This window comes from Salvia miltiorrhiza, chromosome 7, assembly GCF_028751815.1.
Source record: "Salvia miltiorrhiza cultivar Shanhuang (shh) chromosome 7, IMPLAD_Smil_shh, whole genome shotgun sequence".
NCBI classification, from domain to species: Eukaryota; Viridiplantae; Streptophyta; class Magnoliopsida; order Lamiales; family Lamiaceae; genus Salvia; species Salvia miltiorrhiza.
This window is the reverse complement of record NC_080393.1, coordinates 12,493,028-12,517,966: the sequence shown is the minus strand read 5'-3', so window position 1 is coordinate 12,517,966 and position 24,939 is coordinate 12,493,028. Positions and strand designations below refer to the sequence as shown.

The window sequence follows — 24,939 nt, the reverse complement described above, 5'->3', positions numbered from 1 at the left end:
TTAAAGTAGATGAAAATTGGAGGTGGTCAACTTTGGGTCCACGGCTGCAGCCTATCTTTCTTCAACTCATACATCATCACTTTAAATAATTAGTAACATCATATTAATAACTCTTAAATTACTATTATTTCGACTGGATAAAATACAGTGAGAGGCCAGCAATACAATTTTCAGCTGACTAATAATTGCATTACATGATCTTCTGCAACAACATAAAGTTGCGATATAAGGTTAGCTTTCATATAAGATTCAGCATAGACGCTGACAAAAATTATTGGCTCCATATTTCCCATATCCATCTTAATTAAGCAAAGTGGAATGAGAATCTGTGGGTATCAAGAAAAGTGAAGACAACGATCAGGGGCCGCCCATCTGTATCAACTGCAGCGGAGATTTAAGCAGCTTCTTCAGCGTATCCACTATGCTCGCAAATGAGGGGCGCTCCGCGGGGTCGCTGCAGATGATAAAGACACATGCATCACTAGTTTGCCAGGATATGAAGATGAGAAAGCTAAGGAAAAAGTATTACTCGGCCCAGCAAGACTCCATCAGAGACACCAAGATGGGCGAGGTGTTTGCTGGGATCGCAAGCCTTCGATTCTGGAAAGCAACTGCTCCAACCACCTAACAGTTTCAAAACCATTGATGCTAAGCAAAACCAAACTAAGATTAACTATCTTCTACTCCCACCCGACTTGGCCTATTTCTTTTGGACACGCTTAATAAGATTGTAGTTTAAATGTTTGCGACTTGCAAGCCCATATTTAACGGAAGGAGCATCATTCTACGCTACTCAGCTTCATGGGGATTTTAGCTTGGGTGATAGATGAGATTGGCAATACACTAGTTTTAATATTTGAATGGATTACGTGATCAAATTTCAAAATTGTTCAATCCCTTGAAGCATATGATAGATTATTAACGTCTATTACTTTTATCTATCTAATGAATCTCGGGGTTATATAGTTACCTGGGCAGGGCTAAGACCGCTCCAAGGTTGTTGCATTGTGACGAGCTCCCATAAAATTACTCCGAAACTGTAAACGTCAGATTTCTCATTTGAGGGCTCTCCCCGAAGAAATTCAGGGGCCATCCATTCAGGCTGAAACAACAAGGATCGAGAGAGTTAGATGCTGATTGCAATGTCATGAAAACGCATAACCTGCAGCGATATTTTATTGCACTAGCTCATTTTCTACAATCACGTGCCGAGATGACATAACTTCAAACAAAAGCCGATAACAGACCCCAGGACAAACTGTGCCAGGAGATCGAAACAACTGGCATTTACTTGGATTAACAGATAGTGTAAAGTACTTGTTACCACAACCTCAATTGTTGTGTTACTTCACTATGCTCGGTCATCTACCATGAGGGACACGGGTACTTCACTTTATCATTTCTCGAGGTTTCTTAATAAATGCCAGTCATTTAAATGATGCGAATCGTTGGAATCAAAGACGAGAGGGAGAAAAGGAAAATGAATGCCGACAAGGGTCCATCTGTTTTGAGAGTAGACGACATCCACTTTATCTGTAGTACAAAGTAACCGAACAGCTTATTTTGGAAAAAAGGGAACACAAGCATTCCGCCTTACCCTACCGTTTAACTTCTTAATTTACTCCGATGATACCATCAATTGGTTCCCGGTAGTTTCACATGCAATGAAATGAGGCTGATAGAAAAGAAGTTATATCATATATGTGGCAGGAGAAAGTATGCCTTTCTAATTCTGTTCAACTCTACCTACATGTTGCAGGTAACGACGCATCGCCTCTCTTTTATAGAGAACAGACAGAGAGAGAGAGATTGTGTGCACTCCACTCACGCTGGTGTGCGTGAGAGAGAGATAAAGAGAGGGAGGGACTTACGGTTCCAGCAACAGACTTTGATGATATGAATGTATTTGCTTTGAATCTTGACAGGCCGAAATCACACACCTAAGCCATAATATCTTTTAGTAACAAACAAGATTAGGTGAAGCTTGGAGAGACGCAATACGGTATTACCTTAACAGTCCAATTCCGATCAACCAACAGATTCGGCGATTTTAGGTCCCAGTGGACAATAGGTGGGTTGAGACGATGAAGATAATTTATTCCCTTAGCCTACAGGCAGTATGAACCATAATTAGCTGATTTCAGCAAGAGACCAATTGGAAGAAAGATATGAGATTCAAAACGAACCACGTCCAGAGCCATGCGTAGTCGTCTCCTCTGGTCCAATATCTCCCCAGCAGCTGGCCTGTGTATCAGGCGGAATAGACTGCCTCTGATTCATAGAAATGAATAGTGCAAAGCTTAGAAACCATATTGTCTTACTTTGTAGAAACTGTTAGATTGGTACTAGGATTCAGAACATACTACCTCGGCAAGTACTCTGTTACTATTGAGAGATGTGGACGTCTCGTAACAGCACCCATGAACAGCACGACATTGGGATGACGGACACGTTTCATAATGGCAACCTGCGGGAAAATAATAAGTAGAAAATTAGAGGTTAAGTGGCATGGAAGGCACCAACTGAAAACTTTCATTATAAAACGGTGTACAGAATTTATAGTAGCAACCAACAAGTTGATGCATAAACCAGTAAGTATACGTATATATACCCGGACAACCAGAACCCTCACCACGTATATAAAGTTAATGACAAAATGAATGACAACCAGAAAAAATAGATGAATCAGAAATTGCAACAGAATTTAAAAACGTACACCGGCACATATGCTTACACCATGTTTAACTGACTTCTATGTTCATGGGAATATTATTATTTCTGCCAAAGAGATAACATTCAAATATGTATAAGAAATAAAAACTATCCTAGAAGCAAGCCAAGAACAAGTATATTTATTTCTTATCTCATAGAAATTATATCACAGTATTATCAGAAGACAATCTTAAACTGTTTTAGGGAATACACAGAGAGGGCCTGTGAATTCAGAACTCTGTATTTTGAACATACTTATGTATTGGTCTGTGTTAGAGGACATGAATTGAAGTTCATATGTGTATTTGTGAAAGTTTGAAAATGAGACTTTAAATGATCTTTTCAGTTTTTAGGAATTATTTTAAAGCATGAGTGTAGGATTTGTAATTTGAATCGCAATGATAGGCATAGTGGTCAAGAAGATCGTAGTTACAGAATTTGTGGTATAATCAGCCTTCACAAAAGTGTAAATGAACAAGATTAAAATGAGTAACATACAATCTCAAAGATTCATAATACATTACTTGTCTTATACCGATGCATAAGTTTAAAAAATCAGAAACTTTTAAGCCTCCATCACTAATTTAAGGTTCACAGAGGCTTTGCAAAATATGTCTAGAGATAAATTCAATTATTCAATATTATTCATACCTCCCTTAGAAACTCCTTCAATTGATCATCATGAAAATCTTGGATAGTTAGAACTTTAACTGCTACATCCTGCAGTTATACTACAATTTAAGTTACATGAAGTTCGAACTCCCAAAATGTCGAGAAGAGCTGACCAAATTGAGGGGAAAAAGAATAGATATCAAGAAAACATGAGAGATCCATTTTGCACAAAACTAACACAAGTCTAAACCAATACTAACCGATCCATGCCATTCCGCCCGATGAACTGTGCCAAAAGATCCTATCAGGAGAAAAAAGCAACTGCATCATAAACAACTGGTTAGCATCATTAAATACAAGAAACAATAAATAAACAATCACAGTACCAGCTCCAACGCGTTCTTTAATGTGTAACTCATCCCATGCGATCTCGAGCCAATCCATTGCAAGAGAAGGCTCTATACTCAAATATCTAGGAATCAATGAAGCATGATATTTCACATTATCAGAACATTTGTTCTTAATCTGCGACTCATCTTTGCTTTCACAGAAGGATACTTTTGGAGGTTGTCGTCCAGCTTGAGCTAAAAGTGCATTTCCTGCTACAACAATCTCCTTTTTGTAGGTCTGTTTTATGATAATTCTGTCGGTTCCTGGTTTAGAATGACCATCTTTGGACACTGTGGCACCAGCATCAAGAACTTCCACGCTGCTCTCGTCATTTTCTACTCTATCTGGAAGGCTAACACCCTTGGCTCCATCTGTGCAAGCTGCAAGTAAGTCCTTTATGCAAGTTTGACAACTTTTTATTTTATTTTATTTCGAATTAAATTGGTCTAATTATTGATCTTCATTCATGCTTCTGAAAGACAGGAACTACAAGATTTTTTTAAACTCATGCAGCACACCCTAAATGACCAAGATCTACCTTTTGAAGCAGAATAGCCAGCCAAGATGGACGAAGATGATAATTGCAGGCTGCAAATTAAAATACTACTAGGAAAATAATGTTCTATGATAGCTGCTGATCATATTGTATCTTAAGAAAATGCCTAGAGGCATGTAAAGCCAACCTGAACGCATAGGATTGTTATTCCCGCGTGCATACTTTGATTTCACCGATTGACAATCAATCTTATTCTTCACATCTTGCTGAACTTCTTTTATGTGAGTTATTTGAAACGGAGAGGGCACAGGGGCAAGTATATTTCCATTGATTGATGAATCGGGACCATGAATGTGTCCTGGTTGCCCAACTAGATCAACAACATATTCCCTGCTAAAACAATATCCATTAGAACGAATAAATGAAATGAAGTTGTATGTCCTAGTAAGTATTGTACTAGGATACTATGTAAATACTTCCTTAAAAAAAAAAGATACAACGTAAATAAACTAATTTCTCATCCCAACATTATATTTCAAGTATTAAAACTAGGGAGTGTATTCGGAACAGGCAGTCATAGGCTCAATTCATTCTAAACTCAGATTATTTGACAGGATATTTTTCATTAGCTAAGCTAAATAAGAGTTGTGAAAGAGTAACTTGATATGTTTCAAAATTAAATGCCGTCTGGCTTTGCATCGAAGAAATCAAGTTCATACAATTTTTTTCTCTGAGGATCTAGAGCTGATAGACGACATTAGGTGAAAATCAGTGATAACATGATCTTCAAAGAAAGCATGGAACGTTGATGCCAGTAGTGAGAGACGCACAAGGTCCCAAACGATGCAGCATGTATAAAAGATACTTATAGAATACGAAGAAGTAAGAACAAAGAGTTATGTATAATAGAAATTGATAGTCAGAAACACAAAGGAAAATCAAACCTTGAAAGCTTCCTTTCATCCTCAATTTTAATAAGGCATGACGATTGATACTCAGAAACACAATACTTGCAACCTCGAGCAATCCGACAAGGCAGACCTACATAATCCGCTAGTTTCTGAAAATAGAAATAAGTTGTTTTAAAATACTAAATCAATGAGGTTTATTAGCTAACTCATGAAAATGGGCACAATGAGTGATACGCATAGCCTTGCTCACAAAATAAAATAAAAACAATAAACTGATATAAATAGTCCACCTGCTGCCTGCAAAACACCCCCTTCAGAAAACAAAGGGGATGAGTGAAAAATAGTGTGTGCCCAAGTAAGAAGACAAAAGGTAGAGTGATTATATCAGAAGCGTACATTGGCAAAGCAAGAAAGAGAGAAAGTGCAACACATTCATAATTACATATCTTTCGAATTATTCTTTGCAGTAGTCACCAACCAAGTATCAAAGTGAGTTGAGAGCATGTTAGATTTCATGAAAAGTAAAGTAGTTTACTACACTTGAAGTTAACTGTATGAGTATACTTTTACAAATGTCAATAATAAAAATATGCCTGTTGGTTCACCTTTTTCAGACCATACATTATGGGATACAAGATTCAACAAATCTTGAATTACATGAACCCAACTGCAAAAATAGGAACTAACTTCGCCTTGGACAGTAGAACAAATCCAAGATTCATGTTGATGGAAAATATAATGAATAATCTAGCTAGACCACAAATTGTCTGCTAAAAGAAGTATGTTGAGGTAAAGGCATTGTAAGAAGATGATTCATTGTTGATACATATTCACCTTGAACAGAATAGCACGGTGCCTGCAAAGTCCCATAGATAGGCTGCCAATTGGAATGACGATGCATTTGTACAAATCCTTAAATCTCTGATCAACCAACTTCCAGCCACGGTGAAGGTCGCCTTGCTCCAAAGGAAAAGAGCCCCTTAAATTTCACAAACTTAAGGTGATGACAAGGAAGCACACATCATATATAGATAGATGTATGTAGGATTGGCTTCTTACCCTGAAAACTTGATTTTCCATAAAAACTACCAACATCTTGCACTTAACCTTAACCTATAAAGAAAGAAACTGCAGCGCTTATGGAATTCATGAGAGTCGAGTGCAAGAGGTTCGTAGTTATAATTTTACGGAAAATCAAGTTTTTGACCCTAATCCGATGTACGTATATAGTAAAGCTATATAAGCTTAACATGTACCCCAAAGAGAGAGCAACAAGTTTCCCAAGCTCCTCTGCCAAAGTGATGTTACTCTCAGCAGAGAAATATATCTCCTGAGCTTTATCTTCAAGCTCTCTGAGCTGTGAATCGCCACGACGATCCACCAAAATCACCTCCAATGAAGAATCATTGGGTTCGACATTTGAGAGTGCAATCAATGAGGGCATCCTTCTACCTTCCTCCACCTCGTTGCACATTAGCCATAGATATGGATTCATCCCCAAAATGTTGTAGAATCCATCAGTTATTTTGTCACTGTATGACAAGCAACCACTCACCTGAAACAACAAATGGAAATCAATCATCAAATAGCTAGAGAAAAAAGTGGAGGAAAAAAACCAATGATTCATTATTCCCATACCCAAAGACGATAGGAGACGGTGTCGGCATCGGGGGAGCCGCCCATCCTTCGTTCCGGCAGAAGCAGAGGCTCCGTCACAAGCGCCGCCTGTTGAGTGAGGCGTTTGGCAAACATGAGCTGCAGATAGTAGCCCTCTTTATACCTCTGCATCACCCCATCGCCCTCCTCCTCCTTCACTCCGGCAGGCTCCTTGAGTATTCCAGTAGTATTCGCCGACCAATTCCCGTCCAAAGTGGTCCCGGAAAACAAGCTCCCGGCGTAGCTGGTGCTCCCCTCGCTCGACACTCTCTGCAGCGAAATCTGCCGCTCGATACCACTCTCATTTGTAGGCTGCTCCGGCGGCGGCAGGAGGCGCTGCGTCGATTCATCTTCTTCCTCAATATCATGGTCGTGATCGTACGATTTGATCTTGGCGAATTGGGATTTGTCCCTGTGTTTCTTGTCGGAAAGCCACTTGACGAAGGCGGCGAGCTGCTTCCCGTGAATCTTGTCGCACGTGACTCCACCTTTAGGAGGGGAGTCCTCCTTGTCCTGAATCTCATCTACCACCACCTGCTTCTTCTCGTGATCCGCCGCCAAGCTGCGGTCAGGAAATTGCCGCGGGAAAAAGTAAGTGGTTCGATGCGGCATCTTTTCTTGATTATCACGTGATGTGTTTCGCTTCCTTTTCTATCAAAACATCCACGTCAACAACTTCAAGCACCCAAAATCACCGCCGGCGAACTACAATCCAAATCACATTCTCATACACCAAAAACCATAAGTGATCGGCAACTCATGCACATTCAAACTCATCAAAAAACTAAACAAGAAGAAGAAACAAAGAAAATTCAAAAAAGAGACTCCCAACGCGAAGAAGAAGAGCAGATGGATATGAAACACACGGAGCACACGCACTAATGAATGAAGTGAGAAAGATGTGTATATAATATATGCGCTGCCGTAGAAGAAGTAGAAAGAGCATTATACATACTGTTGGGTTTCAGCCGACTATTTTAAGCGCCAACTTGCGCAAACATGAATATTTTTATGGGCCTCGCGGCTAAACTACGCGCGGGTGTGGATGCGCACCCTGCTTCGTAGTTTGCCACGTCGAGTTTGAAGGAGCTGGCCACGGGACACGTAAATCTCCAACCCCGGCGTATGTTAGCGGCTCTCGTAAACTAACGAGGAAAAGGACCAATAGTGCTGCCTCCCTATCGCATTGGGAAATACACACCAAAACCACAATATTACATCATCTACAGACTTCAAATGTTAACAAATACTCGCTCCATCCATCGATTTCATAAAAAATATATTCATTTTATTTTGGATAAGTTTACCTACGTAATCCTCTAATTTTAACTTTCACACATATTAATAAATAAACAAATTGCTTAATTTAATTTTAATTAATGATAATTAATTAAAGTTAAATACAACCGTGAGAAAAAAAAATGGTGAATTTAAAAATGGATCAGCTTATTATTGAGTTGTATCCTTTTAATTATTATCATATCTATCGTGATCCTATTCTTAAATATATGAAATGTGCTATTATATTTGGTAATGCACTTCATTATTTTAAATTTTTCATACACCTAATCGGCATGTATAAGATAATGTCATCATCTATAACATTTGTCCACTAAAGTGGAAGAAGTTGAGCAGATACAATATTCTTAATTCAATCCGCAGAATTATTTTCTGAAACTATTCTACTACTATTAGATATACTTCCCGCGCATATGATGAAATTTGACTACAACGAAATCAATTTAATTGATTAGATGTTTTCTCAATAACTACTCCCTCCGTCCCGTTAATAATGGCACGTTTTCCTTTTTGGGTTGTCCCGCTATTGATGGCACGTTTCCTATTTTGGAAAAAATTAGGGAGTGAGTAATATTAATTAAAACACTAATTAAAAGCCTAATTAAAACAACTTTAACACCTACCCTCACTCTAACTCTCTCTCTCCCGATTACTCTCCTCCTGATTACTCTCTTTTTCTCACCCTCGCCGCCTCACCCTCCTCCACGGCGACGGCGCGGCGACTCTGCGTCCACCCACCCTCCTCCGCCGCATCCACCCCTGTCTCAGGTAACCCCATTCTTTCTCTCTCTTTCGAGATCTATTTCTCCTGCCCTCTCTCTGCTCTCCCTCTCGATCTCTCTTTTGTCTCTTGTTTGCGGCGGCCGCTGCGAGCCGGGGCGGCGCATGCAGCACCGGTCGTCGTTGCCGCCTCCGCTCCCTCTTTCTTCCTCGCTCACTCCGCCTCCATGTCCGTCTCAGATCTATCTCTCACTTCATCTTACTCTCTATCTTACACAGCGCCGTCGGAGCGCGCGATGGCGGAGTGCGCTGCCCACACCGACTTCACCACCTCCTAGCGCTCGTAGCAGCGGCGACGGCGGAGTGCTCCACAGACTCCAGCGACTTCACACCCCTCTATGTAGAAGAACCGAGCCCTAGATCCCCAATTTTCCCACTCGATTTCAGGTGACGATAGACACGCCCCTGCCTCTATCTCTCTTTCACTCCATCATCATGTCGGATGGATAGCAGCTAGTGAATATGGTTCTTGAATTTCGATTTTTAGTTTTGGAATTTGTTGATTTTTGGTTATAGAAATTGTTGGAATTTTTAGTTTTGAGTAATTTGAAATTTTCAGATTATGTTGTTGTGATCTTGTTGCAGAAGAAAGAAAAGTCGAAAATATTGCCAAATCTTGTTTCAGATTTTTGAAATTTTTGGCTGTGATCTTCTTAATTTAGAAACAATTAATAATCCCTTAATCACAAACACCACACTCCTTATTCACTTAACTTGCTTCTCCTTAATCTCCGTGCCGAAAAGAAACGTGTCATTATTAGCGGGACGGAGGGAGTATTAAGTTGGAGATTCCAGATATTTAATATATGTAAATATGAATGAATTGAGAGAGTATTTAGCTACGCTTATGTTAAAGAGCTTATAAACTCTTGGATTTTATAAAATATTTCAAGAACTTATACTCCCTCCGTCCCGCTAAAAGTAGCCACATTTCCTTTTTGGGTGTCCCATTAAAAGTGGCTACTTTCTAAAAATGGCAAAAGCTTTAATTAAGTCAACAATTACTCACTAATTTGGTCAATAATTGTAGGCCACTTTCTAAAAATTACTCACTAATTTTAGTGGGTCACACTCAATTAAAACATAACAATCTCTTTCTTAATCTCCGTGCCGAAACAAACGTGGCCGCTTTTAGCGGGACGGAGGGAGTAAGATATACTCCCCCCTCTCATTACAAATGTCCCATTACTTTTGGGCATAGAGATTAAGAAATGCGTAAAACATAGATAAAGTGGGTTGGTGGAAATTATTTAAATATTAGGTATAGAAAGATAATATATTGCCAAAAAAGAAATTATACATTTGTAATGGGACATCCTATTATGGAAAGTGAGACATTTGTAATGAGACGGAATGAGTAATTTATAAGTTATTAAAGTGTTTGAACAATTGAGCTTATAAGCTAAAGAGAGAATTTTTAGTTAGAGAGAGAAAATCGAATAAATATGAACTTCGTAGGGTATATGATGAAAAAAAATTTGTAGTTGAATAATACTCCCTCCGTCCACGAAAGAACTTCCTATCTTTCCTTTTTGGGACGTCCACAAAAGAACTTCCTACCTATTTTTGGACTATACCCCACCACTTATAATCCTCTTACTTTTCACTTTTCACAACTCCCAATATTAATTATAACACTTTTTCACCACTCCCAATACACTCAACTACTTTCTATTCACTCTCAATACACTCAACAATATTTTTTCTTAAAACTCGTGCCACTCCCTCCTAGGAAGTTCTTTCATGGACGGAGGGAGTATTTATAAAATAATTGTTGCATATAAGATTATGAAAAAATAAGTTGAGGAAGATAAACTTATTTTTTGGGGAGCTTATAGGCTCTTGAAATTTATTTTTAGAGCTTATAAGTTGTTTAAGAACTTATTTTGCCAAACACATTGAATGAACTTATAAGCTATTTTAAAGAGCTTACAAACTCAGCCGAACACCTTCTTAGTACATGAATATGTAATTCAAAAAAGAAAAAACAAATGATGCAATTTGATGTGCTCAGCTCCAATTAAAGCGTCTTAAGAGCATCCATATTGGCTGAACCTCTAGTTGATTTTGCTCGTCATGTTGATTATATGGATTAATGATGAATTTTTTAGTTTTGATTTAATTTAAGTTCAAAATCAAAATAATTGAAATACCATGAAATTATATTAATAAACATAAATAAGAAAAATACATCAATTTTAAAAATCAAACATAAATTTTAAATAAATATAGAAATGACTATTCCAGCTCCAGTGGTTTAAATGTGCTCGATCAAATCGCCTTGAAGCGATGCAACAATTAATCTATCTCTGAGAGCTGAATCTCTCGAAAAATAGCCATCAAAACAAGGCATGAGTAATTAGCGGGCATCAGCAGAGCTACTGCAAGACACTCTGTTAATCGGGGAAGTCGTGCCACTACTCGTGCATTTGAAGAAATCGCGTGATGTCGGTCGGTGTAGGGCGCCGGAGGTATTCTGCGCTATATGCCTTGATGATTGCTCTACATAACCGCTTGAGCCATAGCCGGTCAGTGAAGTGAGGTACTCATCGAAAGTGTATGCTGAAACATCGGTAGCTAGTTGCCGGATAGCCACTGTACTATACATTTCTGCAACGACGTGAGCGAGTTCCGATCCGTACAATCTTTCTCTATTCAGAAATTCAAATTCACTTGTTGGACACTATAAACGATGCATTCAAACAAATCCTTCTGCATTCGAAAACAAGTTTGAAAAAAATTGGACCGTAAATTGGGTTGTCGTTGAAATAATCGTGAAGTATCCATTAATGGGCGGCCTCACAATGGCGATACATCAAGCCCCTCGTCGAGAGAGTTCTTTTGGGTGCTTGGTTCAAATTTTGACACGCACCTCACCTGACTCTTTCATTTGAGCCGCACCTCAAGCTCCACCGTCTGCATCGCCAAGCTCGGCCGGGCAATAAGCCGGAGCGGTGCTGATGCTGTGATTCTATTCCACCCTCATCAAAATATTGCAAAGGGATATATTAAACTATTCTTGTCAGACTAACGTATTCAACACATACATCACTAATCTTAATTAATGGAGTATAAAATTTACCTAAATTATATTGTGGCCCAGGGCAAACGGTGGGTTGCATTAGCCAATATTCAAATTTAAAAACTGGCGAATCAGCACCAGAATATTATGTAAAGGCTTTAGTTATTTTGTTATGAATTTGACTTTATTGGAGGTTCAGTTTGTACCAATAAGAAAGAAGATGAGTGCAGCCAAATTTTTTATTGAGTGATATTTTCGTTAGTACACACCCCACTGGCCGTTGCCGATCATTTTCATAAATGGTTATGGGACATACTCCAATTTATTTTTAAACAAATAAAAGCATACCTAGTGACATAACTTTTTGTCTTTAAATAAGTAATCCACATAGTTAATGTTCCTACCCAAGATGTTTTGGGATTTACGAACAATTCTTTAATTAATTACTAATAAAGTCAGAGTAAGTAAAGAGACTTTTAAGTGATATTCCTTGCTAGCGGTGGTTTCACTGATTCTGCAAGTTTAATTTAGTTACTTGTTAGTCTGATTATATTATTTTGAGAACAATCCAACATTTGGTACACAAACACATTTCATACAGCATTGAGCCTCCCAGATCTTGGGATTTCTTAATGATTACTTGTTGAATCAAAAGTATTACACGTTAATTAAATTGACCCTAAACTCTAAATTATATTAAAAATTGTTTGGGTTCTTTTAATTTATTACTTATTCAGTGAGATCGGAGCTCACCATGTTTGTCTATTACATGGAGTATTAAAATAAGAGTAATAACATAATATATATTCATATATATACACAACTTTCAAGAATTTTATTACACTAAATATAGATGTAATAAATTAAAAAATGAGTAATAATTCAGTTACACCCACCCCTGGTTCTACCGAAAAGATCCATAGTTTTTGATAGATTATACAAAAATGTACTCCCACACTACAATTGTACTCCCTCCGTCCCACTACAATTGACACTTTTGAGTTGAGCACGGAGATTAAGAATAAGGGTCGGTCTTGCATGCGGCGGTCGCACTCCAGTGCGACGGGTCCGCCCCGACCCGCGCCCGATCCGACCCGTGCCCAGACCCGAAATCCTGAATCCTAAATTATTACATTTGTTTATAATAATTATTACTTTTAATAAGCATGAAATATACATTTGTTCGCACAAATGTATACTTATATAAATATAGGTATTTACCTTCATTTAATATAAAGTATTATATTTTCTAAATCCTAAATTCTATAAACTAAACCCTAAGCCTGAACACTAAACCCTAAACCTTATAAACTAAACCCTAAGCCTGAACACTAAACTCTAATAGGAGTATTTACTTTTAATAAGCATAAGATATACATTTGGTCGCATAAATATATACTTATATTAATATAAATATTTACCTTCATTCAATATAAAACATTATACATTTCAATATACATTTATATGAACAAATGTATATATTATATTTATTAAAAGTAACAATTATTATAAATAAATGTAATAATTAGGAGTATGGGTCAAACCAACGCGGGTCAGGGTTTCGGGTCAAGATGGCGGGTTTGGAGCCGGGTCGACCCGTCGCACAGTCGCACCCAATAATTGGCGTAAGAATAAAAGGTTAAGAGTGTAAAGTAGGTAGGGTCTACTTATTTTATGTGAGTAGAGAAAGTAGGGACCACATACTAGTTTAGAAAAATGTCAATTCTAGTAGAACAAACAAAAAAGTTAAGTATATCAATTTTAGTGGGACAGAGGGAGTAGTTTATAGCATTTTCAATATAATAACGTTTCAAAAATGAAATGGAAATGTGCATTTTGGATTCCCAATTTAATTATATGGATCACTTCTTATACTAAGTTCATATATTTAAGAATCAGTATATTGTGATTGAAACGTTACTTGTTATTTGGATTTCAGACACTATTTCATCAATGATTATGTGAAAAAAAAAAAAAAAAAAGATATCATTGTCGAGAAGATTAGGTGACATCCTCACTAAAACTGCAATTGTCGAATCTAGATGAGCAACTGAGCTGAACGATGTTAAGAAGAGGAATTGAAGCTAATTGATGATTGGTATGAAGTATCTCATCTACCTATCGTATTTATTTCTCTGAATCTTTATATAGTACTTGAGAATAAATATGGAAATTATCCTCTGCGAAAAAAAGATGAGATCCGATGATATTAATTGCATTTAATGCTAGCGTTCTAATTTCACGAGGGTGCGCCTGGTTTGGTGAAAAACAATGAGAATTTATCCAATTACAGCTTGTAAAGTAATCACGAAAACTTTTTAGGGTGCGTTCTCTTTGGTTATAAATTTATCATGAGAAAATGAATAATAAATAAAATTTCACACTTTAAATCTTTTTTTTTTCCACATATCCTACTTGACCCTTACTCATTCCTCATTTACACTACAAATGAGAGATACTGCCATATCATACCGTCCATAACCAAATGAGACCATATGTCCCATAATTTAGTGCGTCCCAATATATACTACTCTTGATTTGTTATAATTTTTAATTATTTTTTCTTCAATTTTAATTTATTATGCTTTAATATAATAAAAAGATAATTAACAAGGTTTACTCATCCTAATTGGGTTTATAAATATTTTTTTTAATTTTATTTTCATTAATAATAGATTATTTTGGTTAATTAATTCAAAATTATGATATATAATTTTTTAAAATTTTAATTTTTAATGATAAATATTAATTAGAGTTCATAATATAATAAATTTTTTTATATGTATATTTTTACAACAAACAACTGTCAAATAGAGAGAATAAGAGTGGTACACGATAAGACACACTACATTCTGAGACAAAGGATCCCATCCGGTCCATAACAATATAATTATTGATATTTGGCGAGAATACATTAAAATCGATACTCATTCTGTGGCATACAACTACATCGACAATTGTTGATATTTGGTGAAAATACATTAAAATGAATGCAACTAGTTATGACACTATTCACAATATCGTAATTCAAAATACTTTTTTCGTATCTTAAAAAATGCACTTTTTTTTCATTTTGGATAGTCTCCCGAAAACATGTTTTTGAATGTTATTCCATCACAATTCCTTTATTTTTTTATCCCTACTTTTTATAGTGTGACTTATTTTTCATTCACAATATGCTTTTATCTAATATTTCTTAAAATTCATGTCATCCACACCGCCACATGGTTTTAAGAGATATAGGGAGTATATTTTAGCCATTTAACATGGTTCCCAATTTATTAATTATTTAAGTACATTTTTTAGATAATATATACAAATCATCTTATCCAACTACTTTATCTTACAATATCGCTAACAATAGTTTTCTATTTCTCAATATCATCATAACCATGATTAGTTTAGGCTAAGGAATAATCAAATTAAAAACAGTAGAATAACACTCTAAGTAGGTGAACGCTTGTGGTATGATGCATGTTAGCGTGGTCAATTTTCACTCGGAACATGAATGCATATATGTATATTATAATTTATAAGCTAATACAAAATACAAGTTAATTTCAATTTGTATAACCCATCTCGGCCTCTTGCTATGCTACAAAATTATTGGGCTCTATGAGCCTCAAACTTCCTCATACGGAGAAACACCAAAAATTACTGTTTCTTTTTCTTTTTTCATAAAAAGGAAAGGAGAGTAGCACTGAATACAACTCTTACCAAGAAACAGGGTTGGGCTTTCTACCTCTAAATAGTAAAAAGTGTAACGAACAGTTGGTACTGTACCTCCATTTCTTTCCAACTCACTTCATCCCCAGATGGCTAGGAAACCAATCAAATATTTCTGGGAAGTTTAGGTGCACATATATATTTCTGAATCAGAATCCTCTATACATAACGCAAGATGCCATGCGGCAGGCTCTCCGACTTTGAAAATTATGATGTGCCTTCTACACTTCTTGAAACTCCTCACTTCGTGAAAAATCCTCATACGGTGAGGATCCACTTGAAGAGTCACTTTCAAACATTTCAAAGGGTTCACTCTCCCTGGGAGATTCAGGAAGTGAATCTTTCTGCTGCAATGTTAAGCCTGAAGGAATGATATAGTTAATTCAAGTATCTTCAACAAAGTCTGGGTACTAAACACGGACCAGAAGCTTCTATTCATCAAAGGTGTATGTAACTACCAAGATGAGAAGCAGCGATACGAGTATGAACTTCAAACAAGCATAGAACAGCATTCCACTGACATTTTATCTGCCACTAAATTGACTATGTATGCATGCGGAACAGTTGATGCAACAGTTATTATGAATTTATGATAACAGCCAAGGCATTATTAACATCCTTTATTTTCATATAAAAATATGTTGACCAACAAACACATGAGCATACCCACACAAAGAAACAACTAATGAAAAGATTATATAACAGTAATAAATTACCAAAAGAGAGATGATATCTACTGACCTTTCTTAGAACGGAACTTTTTAGTGTGACGCCTAATCAGCCTTTTAGCTTTTGTCATGGTCAACTGTCTGGCAAATGGTGAGAACTCAGCTTCACTTTCACTCCACTCACCATGGATCTCATTCTCTGCATCACCCCTCATTGTCCTCAGAACAAAAGCCTTTGCTTTACGGCGCTGATTAGTGAAAAGACCCCTTATGGAGGTCACAAAACCATCTCCTGCCCCATCAGTAGGACGCTTCGGCCAGGTCATTGGGTTCTGATCAGTTTTTTCAGCTGAACCTCCATCACTATCACTCAGATTAAGTTCAGTCTCCGGAACAGTAACACTGGTACTCGTGTTTGCTTTGTCTTTGAACTTCTTACCCTATATATTTAAATAATGGGTGAGAATGTTACAAGGGTGTAAACATGTTTCCTGATGCTAATTTCTTTACAATTGTTTTGCATATAGGAAAAAACAATATTATTTCTGTAGCCTGTTCAAGGCAACCAATCTTTTATTATACTAAAGATTTACACCGTACAGTCATGAAGGTTAAACATGCTCATGCATGTATCTGCCTAAGGGACATAAAACACTCATCATTTTCATCAGTCAAGAGATATAATTTGTATACGCTTTTCCAATAGACAGATAGAGAGAACAATAATAAGAGTTTACCTGCATCCCTGTGACAGATTTCAAAACACCCCATATTATATGCTTCTTAACACGGGAGAACAACCTTCTCCATGTCCCGGTGAACTCAGCGCGGTGGAAGGTGTCCATCAGCAACCTTAAGTCACTCACAGCAAATCTTGATCCTTCATAGGTAACTAACAGCTCAACCTAATTCATGAAGCACAAGTAAATTTCAATACAAATAATAATAGTAATATATTAGGACAAGAAATCAGAAATAAATTTATTATAAAAGAATCAACCTGGCTGATTTTGATATTGTGAAATTCCCTCAGCTTTCGAGGTTGAGATTTTTTGTCATCTTGAGCTTTTGCACCCTTTTTCTCTTCATGAGAGGCCCGACCAGGTTTTACTAGTTTTGTCTCTTTTAACTTACTTTTACTGGTTTCATCTGGCTGTTCAATACAAGAAATGGAACCCCCTTTTGTAGAGGAATGCATTTGCAGTACAAGTTCATTAGCCACCGATTCTGCCACATTTTCCTCCCATGTTCTGTCAAAAGAAGAAGTTCTCCTTAGCTCTGGGTTTGGTTTTAGATTCTGCAACTTCGATGCCTGCATTCAGTTAAGGCCAAGGAATTTGTAAATAACTATTGTCTCCCTGTGTCAAACAGTTACGAAAACAATCTCATAGCTGGAGAACAATGGCTAGGCGGTGATGTTATCTCAGATGAAACCATGGAGGAACCTGCAATAATTGGTTATTGAGAATCTGTTAAGGATTGAGTCTACACCTCCCGTCGAGGGAAGCGGATGTAGGGAGCTGCCCTGATTATATAGTTTCCTTATTTCTATAATGTTATTTGTTATTAGTTACTTTGGGTTGTGGGCTCTTGCATGGGCTTTTGGTGCTTATAGCCATCACAATTAGGGTTGTCAAAGACGATTGTGAAAGATTGAAATAGCGTTAGCGTTTGGACAGGAGAACTCTTCTCCTGGTTGTCTTTTATCATTCAATTGTGAGTCAATTATTCAGTTCGGTTAGTTTACTTTAATCACTCTTCTTTACTCTATCAGTATCACACAGGGTGCATAATATTCCTGGCAACAAGCTGTGATCATCTAGTGTAATGTTCCTTCTCCAGACCAGAGGTTTTGCAAAGGAAAATAAACACATAACAATAACATTATTCAAACTCCTCGAATAACAACACCCCAGGATCCTCTGAGGGCTGAGTGGTCATATAACTCCTAAGTTCCTCAAATCCTCAGAGCTAAAATTTGCTCATTGAGGGCATATCTTGCAACAAGTTGTTTGCTTAAAAGCTGTAAGTAAAATAATACCTTTACTACCTGAGAATCAGGTGGTTGTGATGGTTGATGCCTATAAACCTATTGACAACACACACTTAAATAATATACTAGACGCACTGGCACTTGTTTGCCTCTCTAGCCTAATGTATTGTATTTCAGATCCTTGAAAATTTGTGATGCAGACAATTTCCCAAATTGAAGAAGAGAAATATCAAAACTGTAAACAACTGATGATTGATTTTTCCAATATATATTGGGTTTGTGTTCCTATCCTTACTCCCTTAGGAATTTGTCCATCTTCTGCTGAAACTTCCAAATACTAATGACCACACTTTTTCTGCATACCATTTCCAGAGAAAATTTTCTTTTCAAATATGAAGCCCATAATCATGTTCTCCTTACTGGCTATCTACTCAAATACAGCAGTTTTATCTTTCAGTTCAAAATGATGCAGAGGAGATGTATTGACAGGAGTTTTAACCCTTAGGATTAATAGAAACAACAACTCTGCTAACCTGATTTCTGCTAGGTGATATATGCTTCATTCCCTCTAGATCTCCATATAGTACTTATCCTAAAGGCCAGCTTTCAGTTTCTTTGGAATATAATCCATAAAAATTAATAGCGAAAGATGCAGATCTTCTTCGCATCCCTAAATTTGTATATATCCAGAGCACGATACATAAATTGTTGAAACTATTAAAAGATACTCACTTGGGAAGAATCAGCTTGAGTTCCAATCTGGTTAGCTGCAGCTGAATTTGATTTGGACGAGTCAACCTCTTTCGTTGTACTGCCAGATTGAGATGCATCATGGATTATTGAGCCTTTCTTTACACGCCTTGCACCTGCAGTTGTTGAAACCTTCCATACTTCCTATACATCACAGAGAAATATAAAATAAATGAGAAGATTGGAGGATTATCTGGTTGAAAGATTCTGTTGGTTCAGATTACACAGACCTGTCTCCTTTGGGAGTCTTGTTCTTCTTCAGGAAAGAGGTATTGCCACATCAATCGGTACATGCTCTCAGTCAAATGTATCTTTAAAGGGTAAATCTCCACCTAAATAGTAGGATAGCAGATTGTTATGCCAGAACAGCTGAACTGGACCTCTAGGAGTAGGAGGGAGGTGATCAATATGGAGTAAAATTAAGAATTCAGTTGAAATGGAAAAGGATCGTACAAGAATAACATTTCCTAAATTGGTATGTCTATGGAATGAGGATGGAATGGAAAATCATATCATTATTTTTATCCTATAATTTAAATAATTGTTTTTTATCAGATCTACTTTTCAATCGTAGAAACCTATTAAAAAATTTATAGAAACTAATAATAGCATTCCCTTGGAAAGTCTTGGTAACATTTCCAAACTATCATTTTTTTAAAATTTATTATACATTCCCTCCATATCTTAAAAACATGTGGCGGGAATGAGTGGCACGAGTTTTAAGAAATGTTAGATGTTAGATGAAAGTGTATTGTGAGTGGAAAATGAGTCCCACTTTATCAAGTATGTTAGATGAGAGTGTACTATGGTGGGCCATGATGGTTTTTTTGTGAATAAGTATGAAAAGAATGGATAAAAAATAAAGGGATTGTGGTGGGGTATTGTTCAAAAATGGAAAGTGCATGTTTTTGTGAGACGGCCCAAAATGACAAAAGATGCATGTTTTTTTAAGAGACGGAGGGAGTATTATGTTATATAAACTTATAGAAATAAGAAATAATATAGAAAACCTAATACACAATATAAGAATTGACTGAATTCATATGGCTTCACATGCCGAAATTAATACTAGACATTAAAAAAAATTAAGTAAAAGTTTGAGATTGTTAGAAGTAGATTTGTATAAATGGGATAAATTGTAGAGTAAATTAGTGCTTTCCAAGTTTAATCAAGAATCTTGTGTATATATAGGTGCTTTGATCAATAGATGAATATAGATAAAAAATTCCCATCACATGGACATATTCTTGCTGTCATCACTTTCAGTTCCTGCTGTTGCTTCTGCTCCAGCTGCGCAAGCCTCCTATCGTGATGAGCTAATAGCTTTGTTGTTAGATCCAACCACGAGTGATGAACTTCCCATTGCTCTTTGTAAATGTAAACGTTCATGTACTTATCCCAATTCTGTTTTTGTTTCCTATAGTCACTTGCCTTCTTCCTCTCGCTCTTTTGTTGCTTCTCTGTATTATGTTCCTAAAATCATTCTTGAAGCATGGGCCCATCTTTGATCAGTTGCATGATTGAGGAGATGAATGGTTGTATCCTAATGGCACTTGGGTTTTGGTGGAGCTTCATGAAGGTAAACGATCTATTGGTTGTACATGGGTGTTTGCAGTTAAAGTCAATCATGAGGGCTCCATTGATCGTCTGAAAGCTCGCCTTGTTGCTAAAGGTTACACTTAGACTTATGGTGTTGATCAATCTGAGACATTTGCACCTGCGGCCAAACTCACCTCTATCAAGTTTTCTCATTACGCTGGCAAAGGGCCACTTCACCAACTCGAAATCAAGAATGTCTTTCTTTATAGTGATCTAATTGAGGATGTCTATATGGAGCAACCGCCCTAGTTTTGAGTTTGTTGCTTAGAAGTAATCTAAGAAGGTCTATTATCTTCGTGCATGGTTTGGTACATTTGCTAGTGATGTTGAGAGGTTTGGTATGAAATAAAGTAAATCTGATGATTCTGTTTTCTACTAACAGTTTGAATGTGGTATTATTTTGGTGGGCGTGTATGCAGATGATATTGTGATGATAACTGGTAGTGATTCCGAAGGAATTGCTTCTTTAAAAGCTTGTCTCCCTTTCAATACAAAATATGTGGGAGAGCTTAAGTACTTTTTGTCGAGGTGATGAGAAGAAAGGAATATTCTTGTCGCAAATTTGGTTTACTTTCAGAGACGAGAAACTTGGGAGCTAAAGATGGTTTGTTATTTGATGATTGAGAGGTATAGAAGATTGATTGAAAAGTTGAATTATTTGAGGGTGACATGTCCAGATATAGCTCATCCAGTCAGTGTGACGAGTCAGTATATGTCATCACCAACTGTTGACACAGGAAGGTGGTGGAGCAAATTTTGTGGTATTTGAAAGGAGCACCTAAACGTGGAATTTTGTATGGTGACCATGGTCACAATCAGATTAAATGTTTTTCAGATGTTGACTAGGCAGGGTCGAAAGAAGATAGAAGATCTACTTCGGGATTTTGTGTGTTCTTTGGAGAATATTTGATTTCGTGGAAAAGCACGAAACAGAAAGTGATCTGATTTCATTAGAGCTATGGGAGTATAGGACTATGGATAAATTTTTACATGAGATTATGTATGTACATCGGTTTGTAAATGAAGTGGGTTTGAAAGTTGTGGTGTGATAATCAGGCTGCACTTCACATTGAATCTAATCCAGTCTTTCATGAGCGAAACCAAGCATATTGAGATCGATTGTCACTTTGATCATGAGAAAATTCAACGGGGATTGATTCTATTGAATATATGAGAACAGAACCCGAATTGGTTTCTGGATGCTTTCACACTTTAATACTTCAAGAACACAGTAACAGTTAAATTTTATGCCAGCAGTGTGGGCATATTTATCTATTTACGAAGATGCATCTCTGTGTCCATGAATCAAATGCATATACACACACACTGACGAGTGAGCACCAATATTGGATGCAAGTGAAAATGGACATTACACTAATTAATGAAGTACCAACCTGGAATAGTTCAAGAGGAGAGTTTCCATCCTTTGAAAAGCCTTGTTTTGCATCTACACGGAGCATCACTTTTCTGCATCCAGAAACCGAAACACAGAGGACAATGCAGAGGAAAAGATTAGCTAAATCTCTTGCCTGTGATTCATCAAACACTAAAAACTTCACGAAAATTTGGAACATAATAACATCTCAGTTGCATAGAGGACATACGTGACAATGTCATAACAGGAAATAAAATAAGAAAACACTTAAAAAGTGGTCAGTCAGTCTTTTGCCAACTTGTGCTGAGCATTCGACAAGGGATTGATAGCTAGCTAAGAAAATTGTACTGAAGTTGAATAGAAACACGTTAGCAACTTAAAAGTGCTTGGTGTTCTTGAAGGCTTGATTTGCTCAAAAACAATATTACTCAAACAATTCTCATGTTTTTAGTCAAAAATATTCTTTTTGTATAAATGTTCGATGTTCAAAGTTATTATCAAAAAAATGTTTTAAAGATTAACACTATTTTCCAAGTCAGTCACAGCACTAATTAGATGAAACTTTGATTTTCACTTAGCTAAACAAAATTTTACTTTTATAAGTACCCCTAATGGATCTCCATCCAAAGTTCTAAGAAAATATTTGTTTGAGAGGAAAATAAAGAAAAAACAAGCATAAAGCTAAAGCCAGATTGCTTTTATTTCAAAGAACTGTCTTTTGTTCCTTCACTTCCAAGATCAGACAATATTTGCTTTGCTATTTTTTTTTTCTTTCTAATATTGGCTTCTTGGAAAAGAATTTGAGAAACAACATTCCAGAACCATATGCCAAAAGATATATAAAAAGTAAAACAAAAAAAAAATCTCATCTCTCATTTTTAAACTTTCAAGCCCAAAAATATTAGAATGAATCCATGCAAACCCTTAGATACTTTTGGCAGGTTGTTAGATATGAATGACTTAAGAGTCATAGAGAAGGATAATAGTAAGCATTTTATGGAACCAGAATCAGCGGTCATGGCAGAAATAAGTGCTGTAAACTTTCAGAGCTCCTAATTTATAAAGAAAGGAAATAAGTTCACAACGATGACAATAAAAAAACATAGTAATACACTAGGATGTGAGCATGTCAACATGTCCATGTGAGAGAGGTCACAAGGACTAAAAATGTAACGAATCAACTAAATCTTATTTGCTGAGATCAAGTCAGAGATAAACGATAAAAAATATGATATAGGAAATGAAGCATACTTTCCCCACTCTGAAGGAGGATTCCATGCACACAAGAGCATGTCTGACTTGGCATTCGGAAGACAGTTTCGGATTACAAAGTACTTTGTAGTGAACTTAGCAACACCAACGTCCTTATAGTCTCTGTCAAAATCATAGATCTGAAGAGAGAATTAAAACCTAAGTGCTAAAACTAGACAAAAAAAGTAGTGCTAATAAACGACATCAAAAGCTCCTCTTTAAGGATTCTATTAAAACATAAGGGACATCCAATTGAGATGTAAAGGACAATATTCTGAAACACAAAAATTTGAACTTTTATCATTGATGTTACCACCTTAGATACATTTACATAGCCAATTTCATGTTGCAGGTAAGGAACTACAGTAAAATAGGGAAGAAAGGAAAGCAATAATAAGTACGAAGACTATAGCATCCTTCCTTTTCAGTTATCTGCTTTCCCTCAAATTCTTTAAAGATGAAGGATGCATATACAAGTATCCAGAAGCAGATTACTTGAAGTTAACCAAAAATAAAATTGTAGAGAACATTGACATCTAAAAACTACCACTAACAAAGAGGGACACATTGATATTTAAAAGCTAAACTAAAATATAGGGAAATCATTTAACTTAATATTTTAATGACTTCTCCACCTGGCATGCAAGAAAGTTAATTCATATTGGAGATTTCTAGACAACCGTGAGGTGGAGATTATACACATGGACCTTTTATTTGCCTTGCTTCAGTACCGTACGAACAACCATATTATCGAAAAGCTTAAGCTATTAGAAAGGAGGATAATATATTTTGATTTATATAAAAATATAAAATAATGTTTTTAAGTACCTCAGAGTATTTAAATGTGTTCATAAAATATTTGAAGCATCGAACAATATATTTTCTTATAATTTTTCCTAAGTTCAATAGTTTTCATTTTTATAATAATTTTTATGAATGTGTTCATCTCTTTTCATTTTTTTTTTCTTGTTATCTACCTTGGTCCTTGTCGTATAATTTCGTTCCTAACAAAATATGCAAATTAAATCAAAAATAAAAAAATCTTTAATATGATATGTAGAAAATGGACTTGAAACAAGCAAGACATAACCATTTGAAGTTTCAAAAAATTATATAACTTTATGTTTATTTATTTTAAAATGAGTTTTAATTTTGTCAGATCCCATGATATATATATAGAGAAATGTTATGCTACATATCTTATGTGAGCTCTTTATGTGAGCACCACTCACATTTAGCGTTCGTTGGCGTTATCTTTTTTGTTTTAGACATTTACTTTTATTCTAATACTTCATAAATTGTTATTGAGATCATTAATTTTATAAATTACATAAAAATAAAAGTCCAATTTGTTCATATTCACTTTAACTTCAAATAATTAATAAAAAGAACAAATTGGACCTTGATTTTTATGTAACTTATAAAATTAATGATCTCAATAATATTTTATGAAGTATTAAAATAAAAGTAAATGTCTAAAACAAAAAAGATAACGCTAACGAATGCTAAATGTGAGTGGTGCTCACATAAGGAGGTCACATAGGTATGTAGCATAACATTTCTCTCTCTCTCTCTCTCTCTCACGCACACTGTATATATAGGGTGTGATTCCATTGCGAATTTTATTTTTCTTGAGAAATGAGAATAACGAATAAATCAATATAACTTACAAATAGCCGTATCCAATTAATATGGTAAA

General features: G+C 36.1%; 2 protein-coding genes across 3 annotated transcripts in view; both read right to left on the bottom strand.

Moving 5' to 3' along the window:
• Nucleotides 1-101: 101 nt before the first annotated feature.
• Nucleotides 102-7,988, bottom strand: LOC130992553 (serine/threonine-protein kinase CTR1-like). 2 transcript variants are annotated; one of them, XM_057917230.1, is made up of 15 exons: nt 6,760-7,988; nt 6,378-6,676; nt 5,956-6,100; nt 5,155-5,270; nt 4,398-4,600; nt 3,711-4,085; nt 3,585-3,625; nt 3,364-3,432; nt 2,367-2,467; nt 2,187-2,271; nt 2,010-2,108; nt 1,872-1,940; nt 971-1,102; nt 530-624; nt 102-454 (listed from the first exon to the last, which is right to left on the bottom strand). In XM_057917230.1, the coding sequence occupies exons 1-15, from the start codon at nt 7,387-7,389 to the stop codon at nt 358-360; spliced, it is 2,556 nt and encodes an 851-aa protein (XP_057773213.1). In that variant the 5' UTR covers nt 7,390-7,988; the 3' UTR covers nt 102-357. The 2 variants fall into 2 exon arrangements, with proteins under 2 accessions (XP_057773213.1, XP_057773212.1); XM_057917229.1 differs by having other exon boundaries at nt 3,711-4,094; nt 6,760-7,970.
• A 7,380-nt stretch (nt 7,989-15,368) lies between these two features.
• Nucleotides 15,369-24,939, bottom strand: part of LOC130992535 (protein SABRE-like) — a 36,720-nt gene continuing 27,149 nt past the window's right edge. The window contains exons 16-23 of the mRNA XM_057917200.1: nt 23,241-23,380; nt 22,009-22,081; nt 19,246-19,347; nt 18,998-19,159; nt 17,273-17,584; nt 17,010-17,177; nt 16,346-16,712; nt 15,369-15,965 (exon numbers count right to left, since the gene is read on the bottom strand). Of these exons, the coding sequence (XP_057773183.1) occupies nt 15,826-15,965; nt 16,346-16,712; nt 17,010-17,177; nt 17,273-17,584; nt 18,998-19,159; nt 19,246-19,347; nt 22,009-22,081; nt 23,241-23,380 (1,464 nt within the window). The 3' untranslated portion in view covers nt 15,369-15,825. The remainder of the gene's footprint in view (nt 15,966-16,345; nt 16,713-17,009; nt 17,178-17,272; nt 17,585-18,997; nt 19,160-19,245; nt 19,348-22,008; nt 22,082-23,240; nt 23,381-24,939) is intronic.

Coding starts and splice junctions, on each gene's coding strand:
- LOC130992553 (XM_057917229.1), bottom strand. CDS start 7,389: ATGCCGCATCGAACCACTTACTTTTTCCCGCGGCAATTTCCTGACCGC. Junction 1,941..2,009: donor ATCGGAATTGGACTGTTAAG/GTAATACCGTAT, acceptor ATTATGGCTTAG/GTGTGTGATTTCGGCCTGTC. Junction 625..970: donor GCGGTCTTAGCCCTGCCCAG/GTAACTATATAA, acceptor TGAAACTGTTAG/GTGGTTGGAGCAGTTGCTTT.